The sequence below is a fragment of the Zonotrichia leucophrys genome, chromosome 5 (assembly GCF_028769735.1).
Source record: "Zonotrichia leucophrys gambelii isolate GWCS_2022_RI chromosome 5, RI_Zleu_2.0, whole genome shotgun sequence".
Classification (NCBI taxonomy): Eukaryota; Metazoa; Chordata; class Aves; order Passeriformes; family Passerellidae; genus Zonotrichia; species Zonotrichia leucophrys.
Window position 1 is genome coordinate 9,202,271 of NC_088175.1, and position 12,429 is coordinate 9,214,699.

The 12,429-nt window shown below is 42.2% G+C and overlaps 3 protein-coding genes across 4 annotated transcripts in view; 1 reads left to right on the plus strand and 2 right to left on the minus strand.

Annotated features, from left to right (window-relative positions):
* AK7 (adenylate kinase 7) overlaps positions 1-6,190 on the minus strand; it is a 28,974-nt gene extending 22,784 nt beyond the window's left edge. For both annotated transcript variants that reach the window (XM_064715011.1, XM_064715010.1), the window contains exons 1-5: positions 6,076-6,190; positions 5,334-5,507; positions 4,103-4,211; positions 3,211-3,305; positions 2,365-2,475 (exon numbers count right to left, since the gene is read on the minus strand). In XM_064715011.1, the coding sequence (XP_064571081.1) occupies positions 2,365-2,475; positions 3,211-3,305; positions 4,103-4,211; positions 5,334-5,507; positions 6,076-6,153 (567 nt within the window). In that variant the 5' untranslated portion in view covers positions 6,154-6,190. The remainder of the gene's footprint in view (positions 1-2,364; positions 2,476-3,210; positions 3,306-4,102; positions 4,212-5,333; positions 5,508-6,075) is intronic.
* Positions 6,191-7,724: 1,534 nt separating this feature from the next.
* GSKIP (GSK3B interacting protein) lies at positions 7,725-10,975 on the minus strand. The gene is made up of 3 exons (XM_064715615.1): positions 10,816-10,975; positions 9,548-9,806; positions 7,725-8,937 (listed from the first exon to the last, which is right to left on the minus strand). Exons 2-3 carry the CDS (start codon positions 9,803-9,805, stop codon positions 8,776-8,778), a joined length of 420 nt encoding a protein of 139 aa, XP_064571685.1. The 5' UTR covers position 9,806; positions 10,816-10,975; the 3' UTR covers positions 7,725-8,775.
* A 99-nt stretch (positions 10,976-11,074) lies between these two features.
* Positions 11,075-12,429, plus strand: part of ATG2B (autophagy related 2B) — a 45,284-nt gene continuing 43,929 nt past the window's right edge. Inside the window, exon 1 of the mRNA XM_064713481.1 lies at positions 11,075-11,632. Coding sequence (XP_064569551.1) covers positions 11,471-11,632 — 162 coding nt within the window. The 5' untranslated portion in view covers positions 11,075-11,470. The remainder of the gene's footprint in view (positions 11,633-12,429) is intronic.

Genomic DNA, 12,429 nt, shown 5'->3' on the forward strand with positions numbered 1-12,429 from the left:
TCTTAACACACACTGAGTTTGCTTGGGTGATTCCATGACAGATAGTGTTTGCACCTCAGAGCAGCAGCTCCCAGGGCTGCTTTGGACAGCCTGCAGACATGTCCCAGAAAATACATAGTAATTTCTGTCTCCTAGCAGGAAAAACCTGCCTCTTCTGAATGCACAGGAGGTGCTATTTCTCATTTCCCTTAAAAAGAATGTAACACAGAATTTCCGTCCATGTACCTTGTGCTAACTCCTGCCTTGTGTGAAGACAAACAACAGTTTTGCACTGAGTGCTGTATTTCACTGAAATGCATACCTCTAGAACAGGTTCAATGCCTCTAACAATAGTTACTCAGTGTCACAAGCCACCCATTGAGAAGGTACTACTTGACGTTACTTGGCTATAGGTGATTTTAAAAACAGGGCAATGTTTAGGCATGTTGCTGTTCCTCGCGGCCCGTTTAGTCCCGGGTAAGGAATGTCATGTTCCCGTGCTGTTCATTAAAGCCACTAGGTGTCACTTTCTAGCTGGGATCCTCAGCTCCGGGCTGTGGTTGTTTTGGCTTGTTCGCTTGCTTCTTAAAAATTGCTTGAAGTGAGAAACAGGTCTAAATGGATTCGGGAACTGTGATGTCACTGAGAACAGAGAAGCAGGATGAAGAACTTTTCTGCCTTTGGCAGGCAGATATTTCTCCAATAAGGCTTAGAAAACCTTCTATTCTTGGTGCAAGAGCTTTTTTACACGGCTGGCTGATGAATTCTAGTGTCTGAGGTCTTGCAGGGAACAATTACAATGTAATTTCTTTCACTGATGGCATATTCCCTAGATGCCACTAAATTTAAGAATCAGTAAAGACTATAATCCAGAAGTCTTCAGCCATCACAGGAAGCCAAAGCTGATTCCATGGGAAGAACAGATGCTTTGGAGCCATCCTGCTCCAAAGTGCTGACAGAAACCATCCAGGGGCAGTGATACCCATTGGTGCTGACACTGGAGTTCTGGAGCACAGGAGCTCCTTTTGAAAGGGTTACAGCAGGTAGTATTGAAAATATTCAAGCTGCTTTATCATGTACTGCTACATATCTGTCCAGATGTTCAGCCTGGCAAACACTTAGTAGCTAATTATATAAATACTTTTGGTATGCAGCGACTCAGTGCTTTGGACTAGTCAGAAAAATTGCCAATAATTCATCTGGGTATCAAGTGGTGGCAGAAGTTAACACAAGGTTGATGGATGCTGTTTAAAATTTTCATGATTTTAACACTGCGGGTGTGAAACTCATCCCATGGTCTTACAAATCCATGTTAGCATAGTAAGAGAAAAACGAATTCACCACTGCTTTTTCAAGCTAGAAACCAAATTTTTACTTGTGTTCTGTACTATTAGATCCACAGTAGAACAGAATATAATTTCTAGTGCTATTTTCTCAGCAGGACATAAGACAGCAAATATATGCTCAAACTAGAGAAAAGTTTTTTTCACAATAAACTCTGTTATTAGCTGGATAAATTTCTGAAATGGACCTTGAATTATATTGCTTATGGGAGACTCCCAACACAGGAAAAAGAATGACCAAATGGCACCTTCATCATCAGTGTATTTTGTTGTCTTTGAACCTCCCCACTACTCTGCCACTAATGACAACAGCTTCCATTTTCCTGAATTGTGAGCTGAGCCACTATTGGTATTTATTTAATAATAGTTCTTAAATACAAATAGAGGCATAGTCTGTTCTCCAGTAAGATTAATGGTCTAATCAGACCAAAGCAAGCAAAGCTGAAGGAGGGGATTTAAAAACATGTAAAGTGATAACATATTTTAGCTATTCTGTGTCAGCTTTATGGCTGTGATTTTAGAGTAAATTATAGGGTGGAACAAAAGTCAACAAGGCCTCTGTTCCAAGAGCACAAACTATCTAGGACATGATAGGTGTGGCCAGAACATCTAAGGATTTAAATGAGTTGTAGTACTAACATAGCTTGCTGATATTTAATGATGCTGCTTTTCTTTAGAGCAGTACTAATATCTCATTCCTCTACAATCTTTCTTCCCCAAATCTTTCCACACAGACCCCAGCTTTGATTGTCTCTGGTACAACCAAAGAAACAGTATTTTTTTTAAGATGAGCATGATTTACTCCCTACCTAAGAAAAAAAAAGACATTGGGATTTATATTGTGCATACACTTAGGTTTCAAAGGGCATTATAGTATTCTCCTTGCTACTATATGTTATTGTTAATTTGTATAATCCATATTTATAAGGACAATATTATATTCTTAAAACTCATTCAAACTGTTTATAAATTCCATTAATATGATAAAGCTCTAAATAAGAAGGCAAACCAGCTTATTTTTATAAAAAAGTTCTATACATACAGTTTTCCCCAGTTTTGCAATGTGTTTTTCAGCATTTAGGTGATCCACAAAGGCAGGATGAGACCTTCTCTTGCGAAAATCTTCTTCAATAAAAGGAGCTTCAGGAGTTTCCTATGAAGAAAAAAAAATGTGATTGATATACATTTGCTAAAACAGAACAAATTTTAAAGGTCTAGATAGTTAAAGGAAGTTTTTTAGAAGCATTTTAAAATCTGTTTTAACTTTGTCTTCATTTGAAAACCGTCAAGGTTCTGAATTTGATGCTTGAGGTTCAGCATTTTGAAAATGTCATTACTTCAATTTCAAATTTCATAGTAAAAGATTTTTAACTTCTATTTATATTTCTAAAAACATTACTTTTTATTATATATAGCATTACACAAGGTTGAAAAACTCTATTTCTGTAACAATGAATTTGAGAATTGCAATAGCATGCTACAAAGCACCCAACATGGCTCCTGAAAATACTTTACATATATTGATATAAAGATGTATCCATTTTAATTATGTATTTCATTAAATATGCAATGAATATGGGATTTTTTTAATGACTGAAAGACAGTGCATTTTGTGGTTAGCATTTGTCTTGCCTTCTTGACTAAGCAACTCCTTATGTCTTTCTGTATCATTATAGCCCAATGCCTAAACTTTTGTGAAAGACAATTTCATCTAGCAATTTTGGCAGTGAGTAATGGGTAAGGGTGAAAGAATCCTAAAAACCCACTCACTTTACCAGCTATCATTGAAGTACACACCCAAAATATATTGTATAATTTAATGTAATAAATATTTTCCATTAAATGGCAACATCTGTTGAAAAAATATTAATGTTTTGATATTACTTACAGGGTCAAAGGGTTTGGTATTTGCCCAGGTCATTATTGTTGAAATGAGGATGAATAACTTTTGTTTTGCAAAAGTCTCTATTTCCTTATGTAGGGCTGTTAAATGAAAGCAAGAATTTTATTTTAAACTGAATTATTCAAATGTAGTTTTGCTTCTATATAAAGGTCCTGGATAGATACTCATACCAATGTTCTATGTGATGTCTTTTTAAGCAAATGCTCTTTGAGTTAATATAAAATAAAGATAAAAAATCATGAAAGAAAACAATTAGAGAAAGAAAGAAAAAGCTACTGAAGAAAGAAAAGCAAGCAAGCAAAGTTTAATATAAAACAATAAAATTAATTTTTTGTTATGCAAATTATTCTGTTGTCCAAATGTTCATATTATAAAGAAAAAAGCATAATTTAGTTTAGCTGTCATATAAAGAATCATATTGCACTCTCACCATGAAAGGATTCCAGCTGACTATTAGAAGAATTTGGGTGTAACAATAAGGAGAAAGTTTTCAAAAGGCTGCTAGTAATATTTTTATTGGACTTTAAAAAAAATAAAATAATTATATAAAATATTGAAACATTCTTTGAATATCACAGGAGCAAATTTTCTACCCACCTCCCAATACAAAGAGATGAGATGATGGTTGACAGTTATTTGGGGAAATTACTGCCTACAAAGATGCGCCATTTAAAGAGCTGGACCATTCCATGTCAGCTTCTCTCCCTTTTGAACGTGGCAGTGCATTCCATGGTTCCTTGCTATTTATCCTAATAATTTGTGCAGCATTTCTCCATCAAGGAACCCAACTTTATATTAAAGTGAACCCATGATAACTTCATTACACATTGATGGCTACATACAAACCAAATTTCTGTTCAGGTAAAGCTATACTAACCAGAAGCAGCCCATGTTGCTTCCTCAATTTGGCTTACATCCTCAGTGATATTATATAAAACAATTTCACACTCAAGCAAGTGGCTTAAGAGTTCTTCTCGAGAAGAGACCTGAGGGAAAACCAGTCAGATTCTGTCATTAGAGAAAAAAAAAAATCCTCTTCTAAATATCCAGTTAAATATCTGGATAGAATGTGGTTTTCTAACACTAGGATGTTAGAATTATTCATAAGATCGTTACCAAACTTTTATCTGTCACATACAAGAAAGCTGATAAAATGGAAATTAAATGCTGAAATTTCTAATTTAGAGTATATGTTAACATAGATAAAAAATAGAGACTTTTAATGGTATTTTAGGATCCATATTTTTAGTGCATTTGTGAGTATTGAAAATATCTACTACTTACCCAGGTGTTTTAAACAACTATCCATTGGCAGAATAGAGAAGACATAAAAAATGTCACTTTCCTTGCAAGATAGCATCCTGTAATTTTTATTGACTTCAGATTATCTGTATTACTTGAGCAAATCCAGCAAACACTTTGGACAAAAGCAGTTAAAACTTAACAGCACCACCCATAATTTCCTGATTGAACAGTTCAGCTGCATAAACATCTGAATTTTCAAATGTTGGAAGAGATTCTTAAATAAGAAGAATAATAACCAGTTTATAACAAGCAGTTTGAGACAGAGGCAATTTCTAGTTTCAGAAAACTAAATCAAGCAATGAGCAATCCCATCCACAAGAGGAAGCCTCCTCTAGTTAATTAAACTCTGGACATACACATTTTTATACAAAAATGGAGGTATTCAGAACAATTAGCTGCTAGTGAAAGCTGTGATTTCAGTGAACAGTTAAGAAGGACACTAACTTTGAGTCCAGCATCACTACCTTCAAAATGGTGATAAAAGACAAAAAGAAGATGAGAGATCCTTGAAGTGTAAGCTTTGAGAAAAAAAGAAAGCAGACCTGTGGATCAATAAGATAGATTTTTTTACAAAAAGTTATGAAGAGGACATCATCTTTTTTCTATCTGAGTTCCTTCCTTTTATATTTGCTGTGTCAGACCTAGAAGTGAGGAAGCCAGAGCACATGCAGGAAGCAGAAGGAGTAAAGCAGATATATACAGGTTCCAGCAGGAACAAAATTTCTTTAGCGTAGGTCATTTTACATGACCTGTGATATTTCTAATGTTGTCTAAGGGCAATCTGAAATCAGACTCATACTTACTGCATATGTTTCCTTTGCAAACTGTAGATCAGCACTCTCTGGATTAGAAAGAGTACCCACTATTTCGTAGGTTTCCCCTGTGCTCGTGGGATCAACAGGGGGTTCATTTTCTTCTCCCTCCTCTTCATCTTCTGCGCTTTCAAGCGTGGCCCCAACAACGGCGGTGGATAAATACTGCAATATACAAGACACATAATTTGTATACAAATACCTATTGAGCCCTACACAGCTTGTCGTAATCTCCAGAAGGCACCAGCAGAGTCTGATCGGCCCTGCTCCTGTTGTTGGTAATGCTCTTCAGAAACAGCTTCCCATAGAGGGGAAATGCTGAGGCGCTGCTCAGGCTCAGCTGGGGTGTGCCGGCTCCCCGTGAGTCCCACGCCTCACAGCCGAGGTGCCGGCGAGTCCCTGGGCGCCTCCGCTCCGCCGCGGCTCCTCTCGGGCAGGGGGTGCCCGCAGGGAACTTGGTTATCGCCCTCCACAGCGATCAGCTGCTGCCTGAACTCTCCCCACCGGCTTTATCCCCACCTCCTGTCCTAACTCTTTATTTTTACTCTTTAGTTTTACTCCATCTTATCTCTTTAGCTGCTCCGTTGCCTCTCCTCAGCAGCTATCTCAGCTGACCCTCCGGTCCGCCCGGCCGAGCTCCCCGGGAACCAGCCGCGGCTCCCCCGCGGGCGGAGGTGCCTGAGGCAGAACGAAGCCGCGGCCGGGAGCAGCTGCGGGCCGTCCCCGCGGTCACCTTGCCGATGCTGCGGCCGCAGTAGGAGTCGAGGTGGTTGAGGAAGATGCGGCGGCCCCGCGGCGCCTCCTCCTCCATGGCCCAGCCCGGGACGCGGCCCGTTGCCGCGCGACCGCCGGCGGCCGCACTTCCCCCGGCCGCCGCTGGGGGCGCGCCGCCCCGGCACGGCGGTCGCGCGCTGCGCGCAGGCGCCGTGGGCACCCGGCCCGGGGCAGCCGCGGCCCCTCAGGCTGGGACTTTTCGCGGAACGGCGCAACGTGTGTGTGGTACTGCCGAGACAAAAATAGATGTTTATTGTGTTATCCGCCGGCCTTTCCGACAGCAGGCGGGCTATGGGGCTGCCTAGGCGATTCACAGACTAACAGCTGCACCAGCAGCACTTATTCAGCGCTCCGGATAAGGCAAACCAATGGCAGCCGAGGGAGACCTGAAATTGTCCCTCCTCAGTGCTGCAGACCTTCCCTCCATGGGGGCAGCAACGCCGCGGGACAGGCATGGGAGAGCATTTTGCTCATCCTCAGTAACCCAGAAGGGGTGGAATGACATTGCTGTCCCACTTTAGGGTTAACACTGTGTTACACTACAAATGTAATACAGTTAAAGAAATAGCACAAGTTTCTTCTGTTAACACCTACAAAATACCTGTTCTGAAAGTATGCTTTTAATAAGCACATAAAATGATGGCTTAGAGACCTCTAAAACAAGAAAAAAAAACACCTAAACAAGCAAACCCCAAAATTTAGTAATGAAACATTACTTTGGCATTTTCCCACTTGGATTTCTAACACTCCAAGTCCTTTACAATCACCTACCATACCTTACCTTGCCGTTTCATGACAAATTTTCAGCTGATACAAGTTTGCAACCAGTTTTCCAAATAATCCACAGCTAATTCAGATTCGTCTAAGGGCATCATGATTTCAGTTGTTCACTTCCAACTTTACAATAGCTCCACCCCCCACAAGAAAACTTCAATGCACCAGTCCATTTATTTAATTCTTTAGTCATTGAAATTGAACAAGTAAATCAGTTGCAAGGAAAAATATTCAAATATAAATTTGCTGAAGTACATTCTCCTCACAGAGGACTAACCACGTGCCACAGACCTGTGTGCAAAAGAGAGCCTATGAACAATTTTTGGAGCATGGAAGCATACCCTAGGGCAGTGGACTAGTTTCAGAAATTTCAACCCAAAAAGATAATAACCATGAAATGGAGCTCTTGAAAACAGAAGCACTAATTACAGTTGTCCTGTCATAGTTGCACATTGCTAACTCAAAGCCATTACAAAAGCTCTGGTAGGCTTGTCTGATCCATATGACTAACCATAGCAGGTATAAGCCAACATAGCTCTACTGAAGCCACTGGAATCTGTGAGAACCAATAAATCCCTAAATGTGGCTCCAAAAAAGCAACTGCATGTACTTGTCACAAAATCATAGAAGAATAATGGCAGAATTGTTTAAATAAAGACACATAAATACAGGAATAATAGAAGATTACAAAAAGTGTGAATGTCACAGAATGTCAGTTCAACTGTACAAGCATTTCCACCCAACTCCAATTTTTAAAAAGTCTACCATTCAGTACATACTTGAAAAGTTATAGCAGAACAATAGATTTATAAAGAGAGTTGTACCAGCTTTTAAGTAGAAAATACAAGTTATATCTTCCAGCTTGTATTAGTCTTAGCAAATTTCAATACAGCCTTTGGTTTCAAACCAATACAATGCAAATAACATTACAGTGCTTAATATAGTATTCATTAGGAGAGGACACTGTACAATTGAGGGAGAAAACGTGAAAACTGGGAGTACCAAAGTACTGTATTATAGAAAGTAAAGCAAAAATACTCTTGAGTATATCCTGTACATCACGTAAATACACATTCAAAATAGTAAACAGGCCTTCCAAGCCTCTCAAACAGTTGCAGTACATATTTATAGCATAGAGAACATAATTTTTAGGAAATGTGTAGCCCATTATTTCTGTGCTTAATCATTTGTGTTTCAGACAATACATTCATATATAAGCAGTTCATCTTGTGTATTATTTGGAGCTTGCTGATTGCCATAGACAAGTACAGATTAATTAACGCTGAGCCTTGCTTTTAACTCAGATACTGCCACTATATAAGCAATGCTCAACTGTTGAAGAACATCTTTCAAGCTACAAAGCTGACAACTTTCAGATTTACATATAGCAAATCAAGCAGGAATTCCTTGCAGAAGTTTTCCAGTAATTTTTTCATTAATTGGGTAGAGCAAGTAGTTACCTTCTGTTTTAAAAAGAAGGCATGAAAATTATCAGTAAGCACACACAAAAAGAATTACTACTTATATCTATAACATTCAGTCTCTATTTTTTTTAGTTTTGAATACTAAGACTTGGAAAAGAGACCAAGGTTTTTGAACATTGTATGGAGCAACTTACATGCTCATTTACAACAGAAAGTAAAATTAAGAATTTTTTCTGCTATTTATCAAAGTGGCTTTTAATAACATTGAGATATATGCAAAACCATGGTAGCAAAATGTTATATAATATACTTCTTATAACGTATAAATGTTATATAATAGTGTAGTAACATGAAGTAGACTTTAATCCAAGAAATGAGGCTTAAGATGTTTGTAAGGAAGATCTCAGTGCTTCATAGTAAGAATTCCTTCTGGCACTAAATCTTCCTCATGTCTGGGTAAGTCATGACTGACTTTCTTTCTTCAAAGCCTCTAGTCTTTGTAGTAATGCATTTCCAAACACTTCTCGATACGCAGGGCTGAGAGAGTCCAACAAGGAGTAGACAGTTTCATGATAGGGAGTTTGCAGTCTATCATCAGTCTGATCAAAGTCATAAGCTACTACCTGCAACAAAGAATTTGGTGGTTAAATTTCTGCAACAAAGAATTGGGTGGTTAAATTTCTGTGGTGATTATCACCTTGGTACATGTAGCACAACACTTAACCTGTAAGAACAAAAAATACTGAATTTAAATCACAGTCTCTTCTTTCTACTGTGGAGCTTACTGATTAGACAGTATTTAAGACAATTTCAAATACCTTTTGTCCAAATCTCAGAATGTGTTAGTAAAATACATTGTTTGTAAAGAAGTCTCACATCTACATGTCTGTATAAAAATTAAAAATGGTGCAAAAAAAATTGTATAGAAGTTGCATTACTGACTTTGGGTACCTGAGAAACCCAAAGATTGACATACCTGTAACAAATTACTTATTCTGGCTTCGCCATTTTGTGTCTTAAATAAATTCCTGGTTTTTTATTAACTTCTCTTCTAGCTTTGTTGCAAGTAACTAGCTAAAGTTCCCTCTTCTAGAAGAAAACATGTAGATCAGGCTTTCATAAAAGTACAAGAGGAATATGTGTGGTTGTCAGTAAAGTATTTTTCTAGGCACCTTTTGAATATGGTCATTGTTCAAAACAAAGAAGTTTAAGAAATTACAAAAATTGGCTTACCCTAAGTCCCGCTTCAGTGAGCTCCAGACAGTATCTGTTCCTTTCCCTGGTTTCCACATTGATGTATGCCACATCCTCTGCACAGGGAAGGGTTTTTGACACAAACATGTTGCTGACAGCAAACAAAACATCATTTACAACAGCTTCAGCTTCTAGTCTCATATCTTTCACGTCTGTTCCTTCGAAGTCTCTATAATCAGAATCTTCTTCAAACCCTGTATTATTGGCCAACTCCATAGGATTGCAATCAGTCTCCATCCTGCATATAAAAACATTTATTTTAGACTTATTATACCACTGCACTCAATAGATAATAACACAAGAAAACACAAGTTATGTTTTAAACAGACATGTATATATTTTAAACATTGTTCAAAAAGGAAACTATGAGACTCAGTGACTTCCATAACTCATGAAATGAAAACCTAGAGAACTCAAACACAAGATATTCAGAAAAAGTGCTGAAGAAGTTTACATGAACATTTAGAAGTGGTATCAGTATCACCGAGGCTAGTTTTTCTCAGGCAAGTTAACTTGCATTCTGTGGTATAGAACTCTTAAGATTCAGTGGTCATTAATTCTGCCCTTTGCTGATGCAGAATGTAGGAGGAAGACAAGTCATGCCTGGAAGAAGCGAAATCAATAGCTGCAGAAAACAAAAACCTACTGTTGGCGCATATAAGGAAGACTCAGAAAAATCTATGAACTAAATGGGTTATCAGAGACCGTAGGAACTAAAGGCAGCTGTTTGTTACAGTCACTAAAGAATAAAGCTCCTGTTCATCTTTTGCGCACAACTGCCGATACATTTCAGAGACACAGGCTGCTGCTCTTTGCCAGCAACTGGTACCAAAGGGGCAGCCCCAGCGGGGTCGCCGCCGCTCGCGGCTCCGGCAGTGGCCCCGCGGGTACCGGTGTGCCCAGGAGGGCTCAGCCAACACCTGAGGAACCCGCGGGTACCAGGAGGCCTCAGCCGACACCTATGGAACATGCTGGAGGCAGCAGGGACAGAGAGCCCCTCGCTCGGGACGCTGCCCGAGAGCTCCGCTAGCTGAGCGCTGCTGCCGGGAGTTAATGGGGGCTGCAGTCACCGATCCGCAACGTGCGGGACATTCACCCCACGGGATCCGCCGCTTCCTGCCAAATCCCACCGCCGACACACAAACAAATTCAAAAGACGCTGAAGTCACCAGGGGAGCGGGATACCGAGCTGCGCAGCCTCCCGCTCCCAGGGACCGCACCCCCGCCGCGCCCCGGAGCGCACCCACCAGCGCCGATGGGCGGCCGAGGCGCCGCCGCCCGACCCCGCACGGCTCCAGACGCGCCCGCCGCCCTGCCCCTCCCCGCTCAGCGCACAGCGCCCGCCGCGCTGCTTCGCGGGCCGCTCCCCGGAGAGGCGGCCCCGGCGCCACCGGCTGCACGACGCCTTCCGGGCGCGCCGCACCGCCCCTCCCGCGGCCGCTTCCGCCCCCGCCTGCTCCGCGCGGCGACGCCACTTCCCGCACGTCACGGTGCCGGTGGTCGGCGGGGGGCGCCGGGAGGAAGGGGACGAGCAGCCGTGATTGGCCTGGCCGCCCTCGCCGGCGGCGCGGAGCTGACAGGGAGGGGCTGCCCTCCCGCCGGACCCCGGCCCTTCCCCGTGCAGCGCGGCTGCGGCGGCCCCTCCGCGCCCGAGAAGATGGCGGCGGTGTCCGAGTGAGGATGGAGCTGCCTGTCAGCGCCTCTTCGCCCTAGGGCGGGCAGTGCCGCCCCGCCGGGGCGTGAGGGGCGGCGGCGGTGCCGCCCGGTAGTGCGGAGCCCCCGCCGTAGCCCGCGCCCAGGGGCGAGGCTTGGCCTGGCGGCCCCGCTCAGCTGCTTCGCGCCTCCGCTCTCCGCCGGCCCCGTCCCGCCGCCCGGCCTCGCGGCCCCCGGCGTGCAGCCGCCATGCCGTGGCCTTTCTCGGAGTCCATCAAGAAGAGAGCCTGCAGGTACCTGCTGCAGAGGTACCTGGGCCACTTCTTGCAGGAGAAGCTCAGCCTGGAGCAGCTCAGCCTGGATCTCTACCAGGGCACCGGCTCCTTGACGCAGGTCCCTCTGGATAAGTGGGTAAGAGATGCTGGCGCTTCACCCCCTCGGCTCCTGCGGCGTCTGAGGGACCAGCTGATTCTCTGCCCCCGGCTGCCACCCACTTCATTTTCAATACCCAGCCTCTTCTATGTAAAAAGTTATAACCATAACTAGCATTTAATCCAGGGAACTGTTGTCTGATATGCTAGGAGTAAAGGAAAAAAAAATCTCGGCATTTGTTACAGATACATTTTTCTAGCCTCACTTCGATTGTGTAATTTTTAATTATGAGAAAGAAACAGAAACTGAAAGAAGGCAATAGCTGCTGGTATTTCAGGGAGAACGAGCTAGTGTACCCCAAACTTCTAGAAATCGCTGTCGTTAATGAGTATGTTTACTGACTGCTAGAGATGGTGAAAACAAAGTAATCCCTGTGGTATCTATGCTTTGTCTTTGTCTTGGAGACGTGTTGGTTCTTAACGATAGTGTTATGCTGAGCTTAGTCTATGTAGTTCTCTAAAGATTGTCCCCTCGTCTTGTAGTGGTGAAAGTACTTGTTGACAAAAAGAAAGCTGATTTTAGCTGGAGTTTGCTCGGCAGGTGGCCTGTCACACTCCAGTCCTGGCATGTTTTTCTATACGTGTGTGTCTCTACACAGGTATTTATATTTCCAACCTACTCTAGAGACAGACCTTTGGATTACTGTGTTTATAATATTTTGTAAAGGTTCTTGGTTTAATTTCCAACATTACTGCATTCTACCTGTCGGTCGAGTGTGTCTTGAGGAGATTAAGCACTGCAGTCAATCGGTCACTGACTTCCAGGGTAGTGCAGAT